The 24686-nt window shown below is 45.8% G+C and overlaps 2 protein-coding genes across 5 annotated transcripts; one reads left to right on the forward strand and one right to left on the reverse strand.

Moving 5' to 3' along the window:
* Positions 1 to 201: 201 nt before the first annotated feature.
* LOC126038273 (cytochrome P450 20A1) lies at positions 202 to 16676 on the reverse strand. 3 transcript variants are annotated; one of them, XM_049799828.1, is made up of 14 exons: positions 16512 to 16615; positions 15895 to 16032; positions 15733 to 15782; positions 15479 to 15645; positions 9664 to 9809; positions 8809 to 8976; positions 8032 to 8110; positions 6238 to 6353; positions 5769 to 5823; positions 4380 to 4500; positions 3386 to 3497; positions 2699 to 2763; positions 725 to 814; positions 202 to 555 (listed from the first exon to the last, which is right to left on the reverse strand). In XM_049799828.1, the coding sequence occupies exons 2-14, from the start codon at positions 15898 to 15900 to the stop codon at positions 405 to 407; spliced, it is 1326 nt and encodes a 441-aa protein (XP_049655785.1). In that variant the 5' UTR covers positions 15901 to 16032; positions 16512 to 16615; the 3' UTR covers positions 202 to 404. The 3 variants fall into 3 exon arrangements, with proteins under 3 accessions (XP_049655785.1, XP_049655776.1, XP_049655766.1); XM_049799819.1 differs by lacking the exon at positions 15895 to 16032 and having other exon boundaries at positions 16539 to 16676; XM_049799809.1 differs by lacking the exon at positions 15895 to 16032 and having other exon boundaries at positions 16512 to 16640.
* Positions 16209 to 24671, forward strand: LOC126038323 (alpha-aspartyl dipeptidase-like). Of its 2 annotated transcripts, none has more exons than XM_049799963.1 (8): positions 16209 to 16554; positions 16945 to 17029; positions 18240 to 18314; positions 18898 to 18977; positions 20390 to 20563; positions 22059 to 22118; positions 23521 to 23603; positions 24146 to 24671. In XM_049799963.1, the coding sequence occupies exons 1-8, from the start codon at positions 16543 to 16545 to the stop codon at positions 24222 to 24224; spliced, it is 648 nt and encodes a 215-aa protein (XP_049655920.1). In that variant the 5' UTR covers positions 16209 to 16542; the 3' UTR covers positions 24225 to 24671. The 2 variants fall into 2 exon arrangements, with proteins under 2 accessions (XP_049655920.1, XP_049655910.1); XM_049799953.1 differs by lacking the exon at positions 16209 to 16554 and adding an exon at positions 16710 to 16834 and having other exon boundaries at positions 16941 to 17029.
* Positions 24672 to 24686: the final 15 nt, after the last annotated feature.

Raw genomic sequence — 24686 nt, forward strand, 5'->3', positions numbered from 1 at the left:
GGACCCATGAAGAAGCATTCCACCAGATAAGACAGGCACTCCTATCCAGCTCTGGCTGCTGTTGGAAAGGGGCTAGATTAACCAGAGGTCTGTTCTTTGACTAGCCAACACCCAATAGTTCATACATACACCACTGCAAGGTTTTGTCGCTTCCTTCACAATAGTTTGGCCAGAGATCCAGAAGCAAATGTAAAAAAGGCATACAGATTAAATCTAATTTAATATGACTACTGGTTCAGTTTGAAAAAGTATCCAAGAGAGGTATGTGGTTAAGAACATGGAAGGTAACAAAATCTGGATGTAAAATTCCTTGGCTGAGTCAGTGTGGTGCCAGCATGATTCCCCCTAAGACCCTTACTCAGAACTTCACTGCTGGTACTTTTAGCCCCTTGTTTTGCTTTCTCTTAGTTTCTTTTAGACACCGTTATCCAGGCTTCCTCCTTTGGTGAGGTTACCAGCTCATATTTGGTCTCCATGACTTGTCCTTTCACCGGGTGGAGATACAGTTTCCTTACCAGGACACTCAGCAGAACTGTAGCCACCATATAGGCAAACCTGAGGGAAGAGGCAGGACAAAAGAATAAAAACCTTTCTATGATGTAAATCTGCCAAAGGACAACTGCCAGCTTGGACAGATTGTCTCAGCAGTAACAGGAAGAGGCTGAAAGCACCTTCTCTCCTGTCTGCTAGAGAGACACACAAAGACCTCCCTCCCTGTGCTCACCTCAACTCCGGGCACTCCTGGCTTCCTGAAAAACCTAACAAGGAGAGGTTTTTCACGGCCAATTCCTCATTGAATCTCTCTGGGTCAAACCTATGAAAGACAAAATACACTGAGGCTTTCTGTGCAGGCACAGGATCCTTTCCCCAGACACATGTGCACAAACACATGAGTAAGAAACTGGCAACGCAATACAGAACCTCACTAATTTTCTCTAAATCACACTGGGTAATTCCACACAGATACATGAAGGCAACTGTGCATCCACTCCATCTATGTTCCCAGCTGGTCAGCTGTGTTCCAGCTTCGTCAAAATGCTGATAAACTGAGTTGGTGTGACACAGGGCTGGAACTAATATGCATTACCTCTCAGCAGTGGGTATTTAGCTTGAGTACACAGCTGACCTGATGCTGCTACCTGCCCTCTATTCCCCTCCAGAGCACAGACAATCCAATTTGTCTTCCTCTCTCTCCCTGTGTCCCTTTCTCTCTCACCTCCAAATATATTTCCCTTTTCTCCTTGCCCTTCTCTTCAAGCAGCTGGTGTGTGTGTGTGTGTGTGTATGTGCTGGGGGAGGGAAGCTGGTGAATCATTCAAGTGAGAAAAGTGGTTTCCAGCATTAGGATGGTGGAGGCTGTGAGAAAACTATTATCCAGGGCTGGCATGAGTTAAAACAAGATTCCCATAATCAACTAACCACAGGGAGACTAATAAAATATCATCCAATTTAAATAGAACACCCCCGCCCCCCCCAAAAAAAACCCAAGCAGGAAATTTGATGGGTGGAAGGCAGTTCTCTCACTTTCTGCTAAACCTTTCTGCTTATACTTCAAGCCTTTGGGCTCCCTGCCTAACCATCCAAGCTCTGCTTCTACCAAGGTGAAAGAGCATGTGGTGCTGACCCTCAGTAAAAGCAGCATCAAATTTATATTCCCCCTGAACTGAAGTGTCACGTTACAGATGTTGTAACAGGAAAGAAAATGCATCTGCCTAGCAAAAAAATAGGGAGGGGAAACAGCCACGCACAGTGGTTTTGTACAGTAGGTAGGTGGAAGGATCACAAAGAGCTGATCTGTCTCTGTCACAGAAATACACATCTACCTCAGGCTAAACCTCAACCTCCTTCTCCTTGGAATAAACACACTGTGTTCATAGCAGTCCTCACTGTCCCTCCCATGAGGCCTCAACAAACCCTTCCTTAAACACAGTGCGTGTCCTAGCCTAGTGGGCAATCCCTGCCAAGATGCTCGTAGATCAGTGTATCAATGCCTGACCCTTTTGTAAGAGCTACACTTGCAGGAGAGGACAAGTGCTGTTCTAAAGGCTCGATTCTTTCTCCTAAATCTCAGCTGTCTGTTCTCTCTGTCTAGAGTAACTGACCCACATTTTTTTCCCAGCCCAAGTGAACTAAGTCAGTTACATGTTAATATTTGTCACAGGGAGGCCCCAGGAAGCTACAGCAATTTTTTTCTTTAACCTCTGATATACTGGCCTGGATCCAGTTTTGTTTTCACAGATAGAAGTAATGAGGTAGCATTTCCTTTCCCCCTGAAAAACCAAAACCTCAGACTCACGTTTCCTCCCTTGCATCATTGTTTCATGATGGCAAGCAGTGATTCCAAAGCCATTCAAATCACTGTTTCTCTCTTACAGAAAACCTTAAAAAGAATTTACCAGCATTTGCCAGGGAAGCTGTGTGTGTGTGCACAAAAAAAGTTTTTATTAAACTCTAACACATACACACATGCACATGCAGACAGGAGCATGGGAGGATCATGACTTGAATTGCCCCAAAATCCTGCCCATGGAGACAAATAAAGACCTTCATAAATTGATTTTCTTACAGACTCCCTTTCATCTCCAAACTCTGCTTAAGGCAGGCCCTGCAGCCAAATGGGCTGTGCTGTAAGATCCAAAGAATATTAATTAAAAAAAGGAAAGGAATTAGTTGCAATAAAAATCTTGGTTCTACATACTTGTATGGTGATGGCCAAGATGAACTATCCTGCAGCATCACACCAAGAGCATAAAGCACAAGTGTCTGCAAAGAAAATTAGGACATGTATGTCAGAGCAGAAAGAAATGCACAATTAAAGACACCTCTGGGCAGCCCTGCTGGATGATTATTCTGTAGACAACTAATTTACTAGGTGGTTTAAAAAGATAATACACTATATTCATCTACAGATTTCCATAATCCATGCCCAGATGTTAGGATTTTAACTTCTAAGGCCCATGCTGCAACTGTTGGTGGTTAGAGAGGGTCTGATCCCATTCCTCTACTCTTGCTGGCATGTATGTATGGACTACTTTATTCTCCACAATGGAAGGTACCACTCTGTGTGGGAAATATGGGTGATATGATCAGGCCTGAAATCATGCTCTTTTATGCACAACTGAGCCCATAAGCCCCTTCAAAAGATGACCCAGAACCAGAAGCACATCTGCTCAGCAAGAGAACATGAATTCCCAGAGCTTCTCCCACAGAGGAACTGCAGGGCAAACTTTGAGCTAAATTGTACTTTCAGATGACAGAGCAGCTGCTCAGGTTCAAGTGTCAGAAGAATTGGCCTTCCTGCCTCACCCCTCTGTGGAAAGAAGAGGAAACACCAAAATCCCCTCTAGGAAAGGAGAGTGGCCTAGTGCTCCCAGTACTGCCCTACCTCTTTGGGGATAGTATGTTGGTCGACTCTGCCCTCCAGCTCCTGCAGCTGTGCAGCAATGGGAGTAAGCTTTGCTGTTCGCACGGTCTCACACAGCACTTGCCGACAGTATCTGCAGCCAGTAAGACTTGATTAGTTTAACCCTCCCAGAGAGAAGCTTGTCCACATCCTTGTGGCAGCAAGGAGAGCTGAGTCACCTGCTGCATTTAGGGTTGCAGTCTGCTCCTGAAGCTGTCTGAAGCCACACTGAGGCACTTAATTTTTTTCTGGCAAGGAGTCCCAGCATCTTTGCAAGAAGCATTAAATCTCATTATCAGCTTTTAGGGAAGGTTATCAAAGTCCTTCTTCACCACACTTTTTTCAGATTTTAAGCCAAACTAACTCTGCTAAAAAGCATAAACACACCAGCCATTTTCTGGGGCTCCTCACTCATACGAGAAGCAGCAAGAAACACACATATTCAATACTCTCTTACTGTTAGTGTTACTCCCTAACACTAGTCCAAACACAAAATGGACCCAGTGGCACCAACAGATGCACGAAAAATAAAGGCACACTGTTGACCAGTCATCATCCTAGTTCTGTGGCTCTTTGAAAAGATTATTCCATGCTTTCTCTCTAAATATGCCTAACATGAATCCAACCATTAAAATGACTGATTGCCTCTACTTCTGGAAAACTAAGACAGAAACCAAACAAACTTTGGCCTGGGAGCCAGGGCACTGATTCTGTGCTCCCCTCTGACAATAAACCTAAAGGGTTTCCCATAGACACCCTGAAAGGAGCAGCTTGGTCCCCATGTCTGGAGCCCTACAGCAGATTCCCTCTGTGCTGCAAGTCATCCTGCGGTTTGATCACTTCCAGAAGAAAGAAGGGATTAGCTTTTGGATGCCTTCTCCTGGGCCCAGTGTAGGCTGGGCATCAGGCTCAAGCACATGAGATGTCCCCACTACGTGAGATAACTTTCCTCTGCAGTTCCTTCCATGGGACCCACCTGAGCTGCTCGATTTTCTCATGTGTAATTGGTCCCTTCCCCAGAACACGGTCCATCTCCTTGTAGAGATTCTGCTGAACATCTTCTGAAGTTGTCAGGAAATAGAGTGCCCAGGTACACACTGGGGAAGAAATCAAGACAAGACTGGACCCAGAAAATCCAATCCTTTACAAACTGTAATCAGTTTTCTTACTTCCTGTATTTGCAACATTACTTTTAGACCCAGAAAAGGGTGACCTCTGTTCACAGCAGGCTGTACTGGTTCTGTATTCAGTGGCAGAAGTAGTGGCTGAACTCCTGTGCAACAAGAGACCTTGCAAGCTAAAATTCTCTTTCCAATGCTATGAGGAGCTCAGGGAGCTGTTCAGGGGACTGAGCCATTCAGCCGCACAGCTTTGGGGAAGGGACCACACAGCCCAGCAAACCCTGGGAAAGCAGGGTTATTAGACCAACCATGCAAATGAAAGCCTGGTTTGTCCAAAGCAGCCTTTAAATTCCCTTATTTAGGCGGCTTCCCCAGCACACGTCAGGTGTGTGCTCCTGACAGGGAGCAACAAGAACAGTACAGCTCTCTGCAGCAGGTTGGCCAGCACTTGTCTCCCCTACATCTATTTTGTGAGGCAGTGAAGAGATATCTTCAACAGCAGAGTGGAAAAGAAACTTTGCATAAGACATAAGTGTGTAAGATGCAGTTTCGCTAAAGCTACAAGGAAATGCTTCTACCACTCCAAACTGCCTATTCATGAGTACTATCTAGAATCCCTGAGGAGTCAAGCCCCTCAAAATTACAGTCTTCCTGGAGTACTTGGAGAGGGTATTCTCTGGGGAGAGTATTATCATAGTTGCCAGATTAACTTTCCACATTCTTTAACAGCCAGCTGCACCTGAGAGGTTTTCTTTGGAGTCCCAGCCCCACTGGCTGAGATACAGGGCTTGATAATCATCCCCCTATCATAAGAGATTTTACACAGCTCCATTTTGTATTTTTATTTGGGCTTTTTTTTCCATAATCTTTGCACAAATCCCAAAGTAGCTCCTTTGAAAGGAGCTTCCTTCCGTACATGAAACACACCTATCCTCCAGAAATTCAAAGCAGCCAGTCAGATTCTAGCACTCTGGAAAAGTGCTCTGACACAGCAAAAAGCAATGGGAAGAAATTCTAAGGTTCACTAAAAGACTGGGGAAGGTTGTCAAACACAGCTTAGTTTCAACTCACTAGCTATGAGGCTGTGTCGAGAGTCTGATGTAAAAATTAGCTTCTTCTATATATCTGCAGCTCAGAATGACTGAATATATTTTTTTATTAGCCTAGAATAAGTCTTATGTCATCACACACAGTTTTAGACAGCTGAGTGTAAGGATGAAAAGTTACCTACAATCTGTACTTACAGTTAGCAGTGATTATGCATCCTGCCAAGGAGAAAATCATTGTATCTTCCAGAATCTAGGAAATAAAATCCACTTCAGAGAATGAAGTTCATAAGACTGAAGAGATAAAAAAAAGTGGCACATTCTCCACTCAAGCACATGAAATCCCGTTAGTGCAGAGAGCAGGAAATACATCTAGAAGACACAGACTGAACTCTCTACAGAACTTCCACTGGAATGGCACATGAGACATGCTTAATATTAACATACTTCTGGTTTATAAAAATAGAAATGAAGCAGTGGCAAGGAAAGCTACCAAAGTCTAATGCGATTAAACATTGTAGGAGTGGAAAAAAGAATGAGAAATGCTGCTTTAGTAAGGAATCTGACCTAAGATGCAAAAACTTAAATTAATCAAAGGCTACAATGTAATGAGCTGCCCATCTAGCAAAACTCCATGACTGTGTAATGACACAACAGCTGCACAGACCTGCTGGTCACTCAGGCTCCCCTGCAGCAAGGTGTCTATAAAGATGTGCCTGTTGAATGATCTGCCTCGACGCTCCTTTGTAACTTTCCTTAAGGTAGATTCCATCTCCATCAGAGCTTTGGAAGCAAAAAGAAATGTTTATTTAAAAACCTGGTCATCCTGAGTGCTGCAGAGAAGCAAATCCATCTCCCCAAGCAGATTTTCAGACCAGCTGTCCCTGCTGGGCTCACTTACAGAAGCAGCCTCTGTTACATGTTACTGTCAATTTGGAAGGCGGTATCTCCAATTTAGTTGAAAATGTAGGAACCAAATAAGACAGGTTGCCTATAAGAAGCCACCCTTACAGGTATGACTGAGACCTGTACTCTATGTGCTGAAATCACATAAAGGGAAGTCAAGTAACAGTTAGTGTTGAACCATCAGAGAACGTGTTTAACCAGCCCCCATAAAAAATGTTTAAGCCAGATAACACTAATTGCACGGCCTGTAGAGTTATAACTACTGACTGAAGCATTACCACACCTCCAGCCACTGATGGTGTCCCTTTTGCTAGGGGTTCTACAAGCACGGTGCAAGAGGATGGCTCTGTGCTAAAGAGTCTGCACAGAGAGAGAGAGGAAGGAGGGGAAAACATGGGAGGGTTTTGGCACAGAGTCCACACACCTGAAGATATTTGGGTGCATAACTCCTGGTGGCTGTTGTGGGAACGGGGCGGGGGAGGCATTAGGAACCTAGATGCCATTGGCTGTCTGATTTAAATGACCTACTCAAGACTATCCAGGAAACATGGAGCAGAAGTTGGATCTGAAACTCAATTTACCAAGGCCCAATTCAGCCCCTTCATCTTAGAACTACCCTTCCTCCCTCATCTCCACATAGGAAGGGCAGCAACACTTAAAACACCAAGCCTCACTGTCTGGAGTTTGTGAAATTGTAACGCATCATCCTACTACAACTCAGGAACAGTCCTGAACAAGTGCCCATGGGAGAAGCCCATTTTAACAGGGCAGTAGTTGTCATCAGGTTCTGAAACTCAGAACCAGCAACATAAAAGAAGGAAACACTGGGTTTGGAGGATTTACAAGCAAATCCTTAGTTCTAGATACAAGCTACCTTTGTTTAACATCTTAGCAATCAATACTGAAAGGGTTTAACTATTAACAACAAAAAAAGACAGGACAACCGAAAAATAAAATTGCTTACTATGAAACATATGAGAAATAAAAGCACTGCCATAACACATGAAAATCATGTTACCTTGTAATAGCACATCAGAGACTATCGCATGGAAGGTATCCATCAAAGCAGCACTTCTCTACTTGTGTCTTCTAGCCTGTGAGTGACTGTCTGCCAGCACATTCACCAAATGGTGCATCATAAGAATGACCATACAGGCCAAACCAAGTGGCTTCATCTGTCTCCACCTAGCACAGTTGCCTGCCTCCAAGAGAGGTCAAAAGTGGACGCTAGGGAACAGAACAGGAAGGGAGCAAGCATACCCTGATACTTCCTAAGATCCTCTATCAGTTTCCAGACTGGACAGACCCTAGAACTAGACCTGGAACTAGAGTTCTAGCCCTACAAACTTCTTGTGCAATGTCAGGCTTGTCACTCAACTCCGAAACAATGATCTTATGAAAGAATAAGAAGGACACATCTGGTAGCTTATGGCACGATGACCAACTCTTCTGCAGAAAAGCCAAGACAGCTGGGCACATAAAGTGCTTCCACACGCTAGCTAACTTAAGTATTAATCAGAGTGGGAGGAAGACTGTGATTTTGGGAGGAACCTACCATCTTCATAGAGCTTCTTCCTAGTCATGTTTTTGTCAAGGGACCCATCCAAAAAACCTTTCCCAATCTCCGACCAGATCTGAAAGAAGGACAGAGAGAAGAGCACCATCACTCACCACAGGCTGAGACTGCTGTGATTATTCTATTCTTCCCTATTCAGCAAAATGAAAACACCAAATAAAATGAAGACTTGCTTTGAATACGGAACTGGTCTCCTCTTTAGGACACCACACCCCATTCCAGATATTACGCCTCTGACAGCTGAAATTGAGTTGAAATGAAACAACTGTAATTACAACTGTAGGGGAAAAGGCATGGGAATCTTGAATGGGAGATGGAACTGTTTCTTTCCCACCCTACCACCAACAGATTTAACATCCCCAGATGTGGACACAGCTTGGGACCTCCTCAGATTTTCCTTTCTCCACAATGTCACAGAGCCTTCAGAAGATCTTTGAAAAGAAGTTCCACTGGCATTTCCAGTAGAGTTTAACTGACTTAGGTACCAAACACCTCTCAAGTGTCATTGGATCGAGGTTCTCGATCTCCACAGATCCTTTAGAAACACCTTAGACAATGACAGCACGATCAGCAGTAGGATCTTTCTGATAGTTTCAGCCTGGGACAATTGAGGCAGAGCCCTCAAGCTCTTAAGCTTGTTAGCTTAATGTTAAAGTCTCAGCAGTAGCCTGTACTAAACTGTACACAGGCACAAGCTGTTCACTGTTGGTGTGGAAAAATATAATAGGAGATCTTCTGGCTCTTCATAACACTTACTGCATCATGGTGCCTGCGAAATCGGATGACTTCCCGGTCATCTTCAAAGCTGCTGCCCATAGCTGTCTGCGTGACAGACTTCATGGCAAAGCCCAGCATGTGCTGGCAGAGTGGCACGTGTTGTGCCTCAGGGAGGGAGAGCCATTTGGCTAGCAACTCTTCTGACAGCTTGAGAGGGAAGGAACCATTAGTTGGCAGTAATATCAGCAGCCTATTTACCAAACACACCCTGAGACATTCCCACCCAGTTCCTAAGGCAGACCACACTTTCATGGCTATGGCATGAAGCTACACTCTTTCCAGGGTTTCCTTCCATTGTTAACTTAAACAGTAACATTTTAGTCTCCAATCTTCTGCCTCTTCCCAAGGTTTTTCCCCAACAAGGCAACCCTGTCCTCCTCTCTTGTTCCCTCTGTCACAAAAGAAACCTTAAAACCTTTAATACTAGTAGCTCCAGACTTACTAGTAGCTCCAGACTAGGAAAACAGATCTATTCTGGCTACTGGACTGAGTCAACAGAACAGTTCTTCACCTGTTTGCGGTCCCAATAGCTGGTTCCTTGCTCCTCCCTTCTGTTCTGGGAAATAAATCTAGAATCCAGACACTCCAGTATCTTTACCTGCATCTGGTATCTTGGCATAAAAAGTGCCCAGCCCTTCCCTCTAAACCACTGGAGCTAAGAGAAACCAAATATTCATACTGTGCTTGAATGGGCAGAGGCTGTTTGCTGTCTCAGATGCTTATAGTTCCAGCACTAATTTGAATGCAGCTCCTTTATCCTAGTGATCATGCTCACTAAACTTTCCCCAGTGAGCCACGCAGGGCATCTCTGCAGTAACAAAGGCAGTTACGCACCTTCTGGATGAGAGCAAAGTTACTTTGCAAGGACTTGGTCACACCATTTTCATACAGCTTTCTCCTCATGTGGCTCTCTCCTGTATCCCCATTCAGGCTGGACTGGTACCTCAAGAGAGACTTCAGCATTGTCTCAAAGGGATCCACTGAAAGCAAATAAAGGAACCACCGTTCGAAACTCAGGCAGTCACACCACACAGGGATGATGAAAACAGCAACCTCTTTCATCCAGCACTGCTACTTCTGGGCAGCGAGCAAAGCATGGCTTCTTCCCCCAGGAAAAGTATCTTTGGGGCATGTGCTGGGTTTGGCTGGGATAGAGTTAGTTTTCTTCATAGTAGCTAGTATGGGGATAGCTTTGGATTTGTGCTGGAAACAGCATTGATAATGCTGAGATGTTTTCGCTGCTGCTGAGCAGTGCTTACACAGTGCCAAGGCCTTTTCTGCTTCTCACACCAGCCCACCAGCGAGGAGGCTGGGAGTGCGCAAGAAACTGGGAGGGGATACAGCTGGGACAGCTGGCCACAACTGACCAAAGGGATATTCCAGACCGTATGGCATCATGCTCAGTAAATAAAGCTGGGGGAAGAAGAAGGAAGGGGGGGGACGTTCGGAGTTATGGCATTTGTCTTCCCAAGTAACCGTTATGCATGATGGAGCCCTGTTTTCCTGGAGGTGGCTGAACACCTGCCTGCCTATGGGAAGTAGCAAATGAATTCCTTGCTTTGCTTGTGTGCGCAGCTTTTGCTTTACCTATTAAACTGTCTTTATCTGAACACACGAGTTTTCTCACTTCTACTTTTCTGATTCTCTCCCCCATCCCACCAGGGTGGGAGCAGGCAAGTGGCTGTGTGGTGGTTAGTTGCTGACTGGGGTTAAACCATGACAGGGTCTCAAGCTTCTCTTGCTCAGTATGGGCTGGGACCTCATAAGGTCTCTTCTCTGTGGCAGGATACTATCCTGTGATCACTTCCTCCTGCAGAGGTTGCCAGCTGGCTCTACCAAGTTACTCTTTAGTAATAATGCCTTGGAAGCTTGTTTGCAGCTTGCCAGTCCCCAGCTGGTTGTGCCATTGACTTGGTGACAACAGTGAGTATGGCATGCTCCTTCCCCTTCTCCTCCAGCCTCATCTGCAGCCCCTCTAGCACATTCCTCCTTGACATTTAGTGTGCCCTCCTGCCCTGACCATAGCTACAGACTCAAGACATAGCAGCTCGCATGAGAGACTTGGCCAGAGGTTGCTCCCTGCACTCCTTACCTTGCTTCACAGCCCCAGCGAACCTCATTTGACAGCCTACTGCTCCTTCATGATTTCTCTTGCATGCACTGAGTTCCCTGCTGATGAGCTCTTCCCAAATTAACACCTACCTCTCTCAGTCAGGGCTGCATCCAGCAGAGAAGCTCTTACAGAAAACAGTACCCCACTAAGCTACATAATTCTTTCTACTCTTAATCATCTTACTTTGCATCTTCCTTCCACAGACACTTGTGAGAGGGTACCAACTAGACAAAACCATATATCCTCCATCTTCCATATCCACGGCTCACTTCAGTTAGATTTTTAACTCTGAATTTCACCACCCTGGGCCTCTACTTAATAAATTTCCTGAAGTATACTAGGTGTCACTGCAAAACTGTGCAATAAAGTATGGCATATGCTTTTTCCTCTCTGTAAACTTTTCTGTGGATCTTGCAGAACTGGCAGAATCTTTAAGGAACTATTTGGAAGCAGCAATCAGGGTTTTTTCAAGAGGCATATTTTCACTGTTTATCACAGTCTGTTATTTCTCCCAGATGGAGAGTGAAACCTCTGAGGCATCAGAAAACATCAAGGCTGGGTTAGACACATATGACTCTACCAACTGTGGATGTATCTAGCATTCCCAGCAGAGATCAGGACCTCATTATGCTACTGGACAAACATACAAGAGACAACTCCCACCTGCAGAGGACTTACTACCTAATGACACAAAAGCATCTAATGAGGCCAGAGGCATGAATATGGTAAACTTTCCTAAATGCTTTTCTCTCACATCATTTCCTTTCCAATGTTTTTAAGCTCTGCATCTCATCCTCTTTCCCACTTTGAAAGACAAGGAGTATGTGCATGAGTCTTTTGGCACAGCAGATGGTACCTGCAGCTCTCCACATGGAGCAGGCTGTTACGTGACTCTAGCTGCTGCTGACAATTCCTCCTCCTAGGTACTTTGCCATGGAGTGGCTGCTGCTATTCATGCCACGATTCCCTGCTGACTGACCCTGGCAGAGCTAGGCACAGTACTGGGGTAGCCAGAAAGACACATGGCTGGTGGTAAAGCCCACAAAGCAAATGTGGCAAGCAGAGGCATTTGGAGAGGCCAGAGGATGCTTAGCACCATCACCTGCAGAAACTGCAAAGTTCTCTTGGTGCACATGAAAGAAAACTGCTGGATCAGCCACAGGCTCCATTTTTTTCTCCTCTGTCCCAAGTGCAAACTGGCAGTCCCATGTGACTGATACACTCACTGTTGCAAACTCAGGACTGCAGAGCCCAGGCTGCCCTTTCCTGAGGGCTGGCACTGCCTCACAGTATTTAGGAAACGACTGTTTCTCCACAGCTATGGAAGGCTAGTGACTCCACAAGGCACAAACCGTGTCTTGGAGACAGAGCTCTGTCCTGCCAGCACTTCCATGGACTTCTTCCTTTGCCCTTGTCTTGAAAACATCTCTAGGGTTACACTTTCAGTCCTCTTAGTGAAGCATATCAAAATTTCAACTGTTCCTTCCACTTACAAGGAAATCTTCTCCCTCATCCCAAGAACCTCAGTGCTGTCCTGGACACCACTGTAAGTAAATATGGAGAAAAGATCTTACTCTGAAGAGCCAAGACAGATGCCTAGCAGAACTGAACATCAGAGATTGAAAGGACCTCTGAAGCTGCACAGTACAAATGCACACAGAATGCAATGAAGCTACCCTGCTCAAACAGGCCAGGACCCATAACTCCATCTCCAGCATTCAGCATGCTTCACGTTCATTGTCCCAACCCAAAAGGCAACATTGACTCATGGGAGTTTTCCAATTGGGTGTCTGAACCCAGGGCTCCTGGCAGTCCTGAACTAGTCCACCCTCTGCACATCGACACCCTTCGCACTGGGCCTAGACTGCTTCCCCGGAGCCTCTCATGGGAATCACCAGTATCAGCAGCAAAGTTTGACTTCCTTTGAACTCTCCTTGCAAATTAATCTTAACCAAGCTGTAAGAGGCCATGAAAATGTACCAACTTCAAACATTGCTTTAAGCATGAGGAAAAACAGTCTCCTGGCTTTGGGAACCTGTTAATAACTACGAATGCAATTAGTCCAACTTCAAGGCTCTCATGAGAGATGCACTATCAGCACCTCCCTCTCTTTTTCTCTCCAAGAAGTTTGGCCATACCTGTGACACACACGAGACGAAAAGAACCTTTCTATGCTACTCGGAGCCAAACCCTACACCTCAAACTTGGAAACCAACAAGCATGCATCTAAGAAGAGGAGCTCTGGCCTCAGGTACCCCAGCAGACTGAGAAGTCACATGGCAAGGGTTTTCAGGTGGGGCTGGAGAGTCAGCAGGTGGATATAACCCAGTCCACAGTGGGCTGTTTTCTGCCCCACAGCGCTGTGTGCACATAAGAGATACAGGCAAGACCAGGTCTCCAACAAAACTGCAAGCTGCCCAGAGCCAGTTCGTGGCTGAGAGCTACCACAACATCTATTCTCACTCACCAGGAAATGGTACAGGAACTGCTTTGCTACAGCCACTCAGCTACTGTGTGTTGTTTATACCTCAAAGCTCCAGGAAAAAGAATCAGTAAGATTCCTCACCTCTAATAAAGTTTGAGCACTTCTGACGAGCATCAGTGCTAAAAGGAAAGCACTGATACAACAAACATCGCTGCTTTTTCAGGTCCGAGTTCAGTACAGATCACGAGAACCCTCCTTCTTAGGCCTGCTGCTGCTACCTTTTTGAGGATATAAGCTCTTCCTTCTGCTGGGCTGAACACACTTTCCCTGGCTCCTCCTGCACAACAGGCTCCCTACTCCTCTGAGAGCACTGGCAGCCTTTCTTTGTGCTTGCTTTATTCAAAACCATGCCTGAGTACAGAGGTCAGAGCCATACACAGGATTCCAGGTCTGGCTCATGTTCATCTGGTGAAATAGTCTAGATGCTTTCCTCTCTCTAGAGAAAAGACATGACTCAGTGTACCCTTTTCTTTTTTTTCCACAGCCCTGCGATCCTGCAGGCAATTAATGCAGCCTGCTCTTGCTCCTCCCCTTCCTGCTTCTGCTGCCCCAGCCCTCAGGGGTACCCATCTCCCTCTGCTTCCCTGTGTTGACAAGGGGTCCCAGCATGATGCCATCAGGGCAGGCTGCTAACATTAGTGGGAGTATTTCACCTCCCCAAGCCAGCATTTCACTTTCCCAACACAATCCAGCCTTGCTCTCTCTTTCACTTCTCATATCCCATTACCTCCAGTCTCAGTGATGACCCAAGCAGTGTCCAAGCAAATTCTGAACTGAAACCCTGACAGAAACACAGTCCTATCACTTTCCTTATCCAGAAGTCCAATTATCAAAGAAGTATGACATGCATTTCGTATTTATCCTCATCCTTAAAAAAATATGTTTAGCCCTTGGCATAGCGGGACGCCAGACTAGTCTGTAGCTGCCTGGGTCACTTCATTTCCTACATTTAAGTGGAGGCACTGTATTTGTTTTTCTTCAGTATTTGGGTACTCCCGAATTCAGTACATTTCTGAGAACTTGCCTGCTCAGGGGCCTGTCACCACTTCTCTGAGTTTTGAGAAACTGCCTGCCTGCTCAATTTTCCCCAAACACACTTGAGCATATTCAGATCTTTCAGGGTGGGTTTCCACCTTCTGGAGTGTCATTGCTATCCACTGTGTCTTGCTGATCTTTGTTAACTCCCACTCCTTCCACAGATTGTCACCATTTTTTTTGAGCCTGTCAAGAAACTGTACAAGAAGCTTACCCATCACGACCCCAGCATAAAGTGATGCTGAGATATCTGCCTGTTCCTAAAGACAGCCTACAGGATCAGGTCAGAGGTGTGCAACCAGCACCTCATTCAACCTTTTAAGATGAAAACTGGAAAAACTAAGAGGTTAAACCCAAACACCAACTGAGTTAACTTACTGTCTGTGATCACCTTGGGAAGCAAAACACCCACTTAAGAGGCTTATAGCATAAAATAAATACCCTCCAAGGACTAAGACGGTCAATTCAGCTACCAGCACCACTGACCGCTTCCAAGACTGGAAGATCATTAAAGGTTTTCAGCACAAAATTCTACACACCAAAGAAAAACGGAAGTTAAACAACTTCTTCAAATAATATAAAAACCTCCACACTGCACCACATAAGGGAGCTATCACAAAGTAGCACAGCTGTTTTCCAACTTAATTTAGCCAAGTTCCCCCTCTTAAGTCATATTTCAAGCTGCTTTTAAGATGTGTGCCAAGTGGCTACAGGATCTTCACCTTGCTATTTCAAGTGACTAATGAGCATGATGCTTTCCATAAACATTTGCCTGTCGGGAGATGGTAAAAGACAAGCATACCAATTTCTAGATGGCCACTGGACAGCAGCAAGTCTTGGTCACTGATACTCAAGTCCAATAAGCAGGACCAAAGACATACCTGAACCACCATGTCAGCTGCCAACTAAGTCTCAGTTTCATTCTACTTAGAATGAAACTACAGCTTCCTTCGACATAGGATGCCCAGCAAGGCCAGAAGGAACAAATGGACTCGGACAAAGCAAAGAACACTTACGCAACCGGTTGGGGTTAATATGTTGTTTCAGGAGATCGATGGAGCCGAGGCTGACAACAAGACGCCTTCCAAACCAGAAAGAGACCAGTGGGCCATATTTCTCATGAAGGTTCACCAGGAACTCATGCAAACTGCTGCTGGAAATTATATCTGGCAGGTTGCCATCCCTGAGGAACACAAAGAGGATATCTGGTCATGAACAGCATCCTCTGCCAATGCTGAACTTGATCGATGTGGAGATGGAAACCACTTACTTTTCATCAGTTGGAGCCAGCCCAGGGATACCTGATGCTTGCCTAGATGCCTAGAGTAAAAGAAAATGCATCAACCTCCTTGAACTTAAGATTTTATACAAGCCCCACAGTTTTCAAGCAGGAGAGCTAGATTTTTGACATCAGTGCTGCTGCACTACTTACAACCATTAAAAAAAAGCTGGATAAGCCACATCTTCAGGCCTCAAACCTGCTAAGGCTTATGAAGCTGATCAACTGTTAAGCGTGTGCCTGGTCCCACTGGCGAAACGCGGATTATTCATCTGGTTAGATGAAAGATCCCTGCGTAAAGATTTAAAGGGTCAGGTTTGCAACGCAGACCTCGCACCCAGATCTTGCCCTGGGAATCTGCACACGCGCAAATCCGCAAGGTGAGCCTTTCTAAGGATAAAGCCTCTCTAAAAGGGATTCACCGGAGCACGTCAAACACGAGGCCTGCCGAAGCGTGCGTGCCGGGCTGCCCGCTGGCCCGGCAGGGACGGACGGACGGACGGACGGGGACACCCTGCAACAAGCGCTCCCGCAGGCGTCAGCCACGTCGCCGGCAGGACCCGGGCCCCGGGGCACCGGCGTGGGACTCCGCCGGGGCGGGCCCGAACCCCCGCCCAAGCCCAGGGGACGCGGGAAGGGGCCGGAGCGGGCCGGGGCCGCCCGGGGCGCGGTGGCGGCTCGGCTCCGCAGCCGCTCGCTCCCTGACCGCCTGCCACCGAGGGCCGGGCCGGGCCGGGCCGTCCCGCTCTCCCCGCCGCCGGCAGCATTACCGGGTAGAGGTAGAGCACGGCTCCCACCAGGATGAGCAGGAAAGTGACGGCAAAGATGGCGAAGTCCAGCATGGCCGGGCCGGGGCGGCGGGAGCAGCAGCGGCAACGGCGGCGGCGGCGGCTCAGCCCCACCCCGCGGCCCACCGGCGGGGCAGGAAGGGGCGGGCCGGGCCGGGCCGGGCCGGGCTGCGCGCACCGCCCGCGGGCACGGCCCGGGGCGGCATGGGGGGGCCGCGGCGCCTGCTGCTGGTCTCCAACTCCACCCTGCACGGAGGGGGGTACCTGGGCCACTGCCAGCAGCACATCAAGAGCTTCCTCGGGGAGTAAGCGCTGCGCAGGGGCTGCGGGAGCCCGCCCGGCCCCGGGCCGCACCCCCCCTACCCCCCCGCCTCCGCGGCTCTAAGCGCTCTCTCCCCTCTCTTCTCCCAGGAAGGTGAAGCGGGTGCTCTTCGTTCCCTACGCCCTGCACGACCGAGACGCCTACGCCCGCACGGCGAGGGAGAAGTTTGAGAGCTTGGGTAAGGCCGGCCGGCCCCGCGGGCGGCGGCTGCGGAAGCGTCGCCTTTGCCGTGGGGCAGCCGTGCCGCAGGGGCTGGCCTCGCCGGGCGGCGCCCGGGCCGGCACTGGCAAACCGCGGCTCTGAGGGGGCGTGAGGCGGCGAGCAACTCTGCAACGCTCTGCTTTCCCGGGGTCCGAGCGGGGGGTGTGCCGCGGGGAGCGGCGGAGAGGGGTTTGCCTGGCTCTGCTGCACGCCGTTGAGTTACGGCCGGCAACGGCAGTGAGAGCAGCAGGCAGCTGTTCGCTAACTTCTACCTAAAGTAGATGCTTTAGGGGCCTCCGGAAGAAATCTTGTTGCGACGCTTCTAACCACTTCAGGGAGGAAGTTTTTATTCCTGAATACTAAGTGGCATCCTTAGTCACGCAGGGGAACGTTTCTTCCCATACCTCTTAAACCTCTGCTCGAGCCGTGCAACTGCCGGTGTTAAGTGGAGACCGTTACTACAGTGCACTTCAACCACCCAGATACTTCCATGATGAACAGCAACTGAGCTTTACTTGGAGCAAAGATCTTCCCAGAGCAGCCTACAGCAACACCTCCGCCTAATATCTATTACTGTTCAGGATAACTTTGGACCTGTTACTGTAGTAATAATCAGTACTTACTTCCCTGAGCAGCACACTTCGCTCCTTGTGTTGCAGAAGGACTGCTGATATCAAATGTCCATGTTCTTCTGGCTGTCGCACTTCCTGTACTCGGTGAACCCCAGCAAGGCAAATCTGTCAAAGCCAGACATTTTAACCATTACCCAACCCCCCCCCCCCTCAGATCAGATATTTGTACTAGTAATGCTAGCCCAATGATGGCACATCCTGTTCAGACTCCGCCAAGCTGAAGACTGATAGCTTTTCCCCATCTCTTATTTTCCAGTTAGCCGGTAATGCTCAGCAGGACTTTGTGCCCCAGCCTGCACCTGCTGAGTGAAATGCTCTGCTCTTAGACACTGAGCACGTATATCCATAAAGCAAACGTTTGCTTTGGTACAGCTGGATGCAGAAGCCCTGCACTAATGTAGGACACATACTCTGTTTTGTGTTGTAGAGTTCTCCGAAGTTTCCCTGGTTGTCTGGTGAAACATTTGTCTTAGGGGGGGAGGGCAGGGGGTGATGGAACATACCGCATTCTTCCTCCAAACCAAAGTGGCAAAGGTAAATACTTTTTCATTTAAGGTTATGGGCTGGACAGCATTCATGAATCTTGTGATCCAGTGGAAGCTGTAAGGAAATCTGAAGCAATATTTATTGGTAAGTTTTACTTCTTGCTTCCTGATGAGGGTTTATATAGGGCACTGGATTAGTCCTGCTCAGAGCTGGCACTGTAGAGAAAAAGTTGGGCCTAGCAATTATTAGAAACTACAGAAAATAGTACTTTAATTTGGAACAGTAAGACCCTAAATTATCTGGTGGTGAGGGAAGTAGGAGAGATTTATTAACGGAACTTTGTCTCCAGTAAGTTTCAAATTATTCATTTGAACAGTACTTCAGTGTTAAAAACATGATCATCACAGCTGTATCATCACTTCTTCAAGTCTAAGAAGATTCAGGGCTACTGTGCTCAAACTGAGCGTAGTCCTAATACCATGCTGCTGGGTATTAGAACAGCATCTGCTGTCAAACAGCCAGCATCAGTGTTACAAGGACTTGGGGGATGAGCCTGTGGCCTGCCCAAATGACCAAATTCTTCCGAAGCTTCTGGTTTTACTGCTGCTCAAAGCAGGATACTACCCTGAGTAGAGCGCAGGAATCATTGAGCCTGCCAAGTCTGTAAAGACTTCAATTAAAACTGGTGGTGAAAGCACATTAAATAAGCTGGACTCTCTTTCTACAGGAGGTGGGAACACATTCCGTCTCCTGAAAGCTCTCTATGACAACAGTCTGATACAGGAGATCAGGAAAAGAGTTCTTGAGGTACAAACTACGTGACTCGGGCCAAGTCTGAATAGCAGGATCTCACGCATAAGCTTTTGTTTAGACAAATCCAAGTTGATTCTACATCTTTGTTTCTGATATAATTCAAATATTGAGCCATCTCATGCAACTTGGTGAACTGAAATCTGTGGCCAAATAAGGCTGTCATTAGCCATTGAAGCCTGAAAAGACCAAGGTCAGCAATCTGTCATTCTAGGACAGCGTCCCAGATGTGGGACTGCAAGACCTTGGGATGTACAGTGCTGCATATTACCTTAGAAGTAAGCCCCTGAACTTAAAATACCAATGAAGAGCAGTGCAAGACTTAATATATGTCCAGAAATGCTGTTTTTCAGCTTGGGATGTCCACTCTGTATCTTGTTAATAGATATAGATGTGTTCAAGTTGCAGGTTGTCCGCAAATAAACCGACAACAGAACTGGATCCATACATGCCTTTTAGACAATGTCTTGTTAACATTGAAAATGGTGTAATTACCCTGGATACTTCCTTGACCTGGAATTAAGAGGTTTGGGTGCCATTGAGGCCTTCTGGTCAGCAGCCCTATTCTGGCTGGTGAATTTCATAAGGCACAGCAAAGATAGGCCATCTATGGAGGAGAACAGAAGCAAGGTGTTCCCCTAGCAATGTGGAACTGCAGATGACGTCAAGGAGATTTATGCAAGCACAGTATGTTTGAAAAGGTCAGCTGCCAAGAAGAAAGGTTAGCTAGGCTGTCTTAATATACAGAAATTCAGTGCCTGTTGTGGGCAGAAAAGCCAGAAAATGTTTGAGTCCCAGTGAAGTCTAGATAACTATTTGGTTATATTAGCACCAGTTCTCCCAAGATAGCTTGTTTTTACAAATTTTTCAGCATTATCCATATACTTGCATGTTTGTGTGGAATCCTTCTATCTACAGCATAGTACATAGTCCTATTTACATAGTAGTAATACCTAAACTAGTGCTAAACTGGCTGGTCACGGTACTGGTAAGCTGATGCTGTGGCAACGTTGTACTCGGCTTCAGATGGTCTACCCTCTTCAGAAGCTAGTTAAAAGCTAGTTCAGATATTTCCTGTAATTGCAATGTAGGCAAGTCTCTCCTCTCTTAATAGCAAAGTCCAATATATGCACTGACAACCTTGTAAATTCTCTCTTGTGATGGGGTTGCAGAGTTGTGAGTACAGGACATTCAACAGCTAGTTCTCTGACAACTATGACATACACAAACTACTGGCCACCTCAAAACCTGAATTCTTGTTCTGCTTTTCACCTGTAAAGTTAGCAGTGAGATGAGTTAGAAGAACAAAGTCTAATCTGCCTGTAGAGTCTCTGAGATTGATAGAAGATGCTATAAAATGCAGTTCCTAGTTGTGATACTGTATACTAATCATTGCTTTTGTCTTTCAGGATGGGATTCCTTACATGGGGTCCAGTGCAGGAACTAATGTTGCTACCATCAGCATCAGTACTACCAATGACATGCCAATTGTTTATCCACCTTCCCTGCAGGCCCTAGGTTTAGTTCCTTTTAATATTAACCCCCACTACTTGGACCCAGATGTTAAAAGCACTCACATGGGTGTAAGTAAAGCATGTCAGAGCTAACAGAGTAATCGGGGTGTGGAGGTGTAATGATAGCGTGCATTTGTGAGGCCTTACAAAGCTATAAAATGTCTAACAGCTGCTCCCTAGAGCGATTGGAAATGCCAGTAAAGCAGTAACATTTTACTCCCTCCTAAAGCTTTTCTTTGAGTGGGAAGAGGAGTTGGCAACAATATTACTGAGGTGGAATGAAGTGTTTCTCACAAACAGAAGCTTTGCAATGTCTGAAATACTGTTGCTTCATACCTGGCATGGAATTGAGGGTGGGGCATGAAGATAAACTTGAAATGTTAAGATGCAATGCGCTGTGTTTCTGGAAAGTCCTGCCGTAGTCTGCCTTGCCTGCTGCTTGAGAAGACCTAACTTAAACATACATTAAGAGGCTTAAATATCTAAAGGTCTGAAGGAACCATCAGAAGAGGGAGATCTTGGGATTGTATGCAATCTTATGTAAGAAAATACCTAGGCACTCGTGTCCTTGCAGAGAGCACACCCTGTAATGTCCAATACTGAGCAAGCACATGTCTTGGTATAGCTGAAAGAAAAACACTTTTAACTATCGGGCACAAAGACTGACAACTCCACTGCATGGAGGAGCCGATTCTTGAATAGCCTGTTGGGAGCCAGTTCCTCAGGGAACAGTTTCTGTGGTGCATCTTTTTAACAGCCCAAATACTTTCCTCCTTGTAATGAAAATTTCTTCATGGTTAGAGGAAATATTAAGAATTAGGGGACAATGAAGAGATGGAGGATCAGTGTGTGCTTCTAGAATTTAGATTAAGTTGCAGGTACTCATTTAATCAGATTGTCACTAGAGAATCAAGCAGTCTTCTCTATAAGTAACTTTTGCTGTTTCTTTGAGAGGAAGCTGGAAGCTCTGTGCTGTACCAAGTCCCTGCTGTATTCCTGTGGTTCCTTACCAACAAATCCTGGTTTGATTTCTTTAATTACTGTTGCTCAGTTCAGCAGCAAACCCTCAGGAAACATGGCAGAGCTGTTCACAGAAGGAAATTCTTCAGTGTAATGCCTACTTTAGGACAAACAAGCAGATATTTAATCAGCGGAAATCCATAATTCACTACCCTCTTTCATGAAGGCGGCATCTCAGGCATTTGCTTCCACCACCTTCCTCAGTGTTCTTGTTCTGAGGGTGAGCACATAGAGATAGCCTTAAAAAAAAAAAAAAGAAGAAAAAAAAAAAGAAAAAAGACGACCTAGATGAATTGAGTGGAAGTAAGTTTTAAGGCTTTTCAGGGTTGGGATTGTGTGAGTTCTGTTTTATCAACCTGCAGCAATTGCTGCTAGTGATGAAGGGTAAAATATGTATCTGTTAAAGTCAACTGCCACTCCATTCTGCTTGAAGGAAGGTGCCTGCTTTGTTTAATGTTACGAAATAGCTCAGTGTAATGCTACATGGATAGCTCCAAGTCTTCTTTTACTGCCTGGGCAGCTAAATCTACACTCATTATTGCAGGAGACAAGAGAGGAAAGAATTCGCCAATATCATGAAGAACCAAACACGCCTCCGGTTCTGGTGAGTAGTAGTTCCCAGTCATGGCTGTAGCACGGTAAACATTTTAAATGCATTCTTGCTAGCTGTCAGTGTGCATTCCCCTGTGTCCTGGTTTCAGCTGGCATAGAATTAATTGTCTTCTTAGTAGCTGGTGCAGCGTGTTTTGGATTTAGTGTGAGAATAATGTTGATAACACACTGATGGTTTAGTTGTTGCTAAGTAGCACTTATCCTAAGTTAAGGATTTTTCAGTTCCCCATGTTCTGCCAGCAAACAGGTGTACAAGAAGCTGGGAGGGACCATAGCTAGGACAGCTGATTCAAACTAGCCACAGGGATATTCCATACCATAGAATATCATGCTCAGTATATAAACTGTGGGAGTTGGCTGGGAGGGGTGGGTGACTGCTCAGGCATTGGTCAGCAGGTGGCAGGCAACTGCATTGTGCATCACTTGTCTTTTCTTGTGTTTTTTTTTTTTAAATTTTATTTTATTATATTATATTCCTTTTCATTGCAATTATTTTTCTTATATTTTAGTAGTAGTACATTTTATTTTACTTTAGTTATTAAACTGTTCTTATCTCAACCCACGAGTTTCACTTTTTTTCCGATTCTCCTCCCCATCCGCACTGGGGTGGAAGAAGGAGTGAGCAAGTGGCTGGGTGGTGCCTAGTTGCTGGCTGGGCTTAAACCTCAACACCCTGCCTGAGAAGCATTACAGAACAGTGGCATGTAAGACTAGTTATATTCTTTCCAAGGGCTTCAAACTTGGATTTTGCTCACTTGCAGAAAATGGGTTAGAACAAATGAAATGCATTCTGCCTATTAGATGCTTGGAGTCCTGTTGCCAAATACTGTATTTTAGGCAGCTCTGATCTTTCCAGTCACTGGCCACCAGTCATATGTTATATGTTGGGAGTGGTGCGCATGCAGATGGTAAGATATCTCCCCTTAAACTTTTTGCAGATATTCTTAACTTCACATGTTGTTTTAATCTCTGGGTTTCTGAATTTGCTCATTCAGTAGTATGTTCATAATTACAGTATGTCTCTCTGGGGAAGTGGGACCTCTGGGTTTCCTGGCCCTGTGCTTGAGCTTGGAGTATAAAGTTTGTGCTCTAACAAACCCAGCTGGCTGTTACTTGGCCCAAACTGGATGGAAGAATGATGGTAGCAGAATTAAGTGTGGAAAAAATACTTTCCGTTTCTCCTTTAAAACTGAAAAATAAAATAAACAAGAAAACCAGCTTCTAAAACAAGGTAACTCACCTAATTTTGTCTTGGCATCTTTGTTAGAAATAGATGAGCAAGAAAGTATTGTCTGTAGTCATGGTGAGCTGCACTAAGACTGGCCTGCTTGGGATAAGCATTCTAACCTTTCAAATAGCTTGAAAATAACATTAAATGTTTCCGTCTACATTAGGGCTTGCGGGAAGGTGCGATGCTGCTAGTGGAAGGAGACAAAGCCACCTTGCAAGGAGTGACAGGAGCACGTCTGTTTTTGAGGTAAATGCTTCATTTGAATTGATATCCTCCTTCAGACAGAAAGGGAGAAAGACTTCTATTAGACTCCTGGCACGTGTTAACCTGGCCCCCAACATCAGAAGTTACTTAATCCCTTGCTTCCATTTCTCTTTGGGGAAAACATGAGTATTGCTTTATGCTCCAAAGGAGCAGGCAGTATTACAGCACTCTAAAGGATATCTCGCTTACCCAGTAAGTGCTATGGTATTACATCCATTGATGCTTATGTTTCCAAACTATAGTTACTGTTCACAGAAAGAGCCCCAATAGTCAGCCCTGTTATTGAAGGCCAGGGGAATACCAGTTTGGCCCTAATGTGTTGAACCCTAGAACAAGGGAACTCATGTCTTCAGTCATATGAACTTTACTAAGAAATCTAATATGGATGTCCTGTGATGCAGGCAAGGGAGTCAAAACTCTGCTTGTTATGAGTAAGGATGCCTTGTTCTAACCCTAGTAACAAACAGAAGCACAGTAGTCCTAGGTCCTGTTAAAGCTCACGGCATGGTTTCTCTTGTTTATAGGGGTAAGAAACCAACTGAACATGAGCCTGGAACAGATTTCAGTTTCCTCCTGATTGACAGTAATCTCCAGAATCTGTAGCCTTGCATATTCTGCAGCAAAAGTCACTACATGAGAAGACAATGAGGAGGAAGGAAAGAGATGCTTCTAGTCCCAGGGGGTGGGTGTGTGGGGGTGTGTGCGTAGAACTTATGCTTTATAAATAAAGATAAACATGCACTGGTGAATTAGGGTTGGGAAAAGAACCCACATCTCAGACATCTCTCCTTCCCAGCAAAAAGACAATTTTTGCTCAAGTATTGCAATAATCATAGCTACTCTTAGTCTGAAAAGGTCTGTACATTCATGTATCCACTTTGATTCCTTCCCCACCAAAAATAAGTTACTTTAACACAATTAAGACAGGACACGGAGGCAGCTGTTTCTGCTGCTTAGCTGTACCTGCTAAATGAAAGAATTGTTTAGTGTACTTCCACACTATTAGTATCATTTTTGCGCTATTAATAAAGTGAGAATTTATGCATTCAATTACTTTTATTTGCT

Source organism: Accipiter gentilis, chromosome 1, assembly GCF_929443795.1.
Source record: "Accipiter gentilis chromosome 1, bAccGen1.1, whole genome shotgun sequence".
Taxonomy (NCBI): Eukaryota; Metazoa; Chordata; class Aves; order Accipitriformes; family Accipitridae; genus Astur; species Astur gentilis.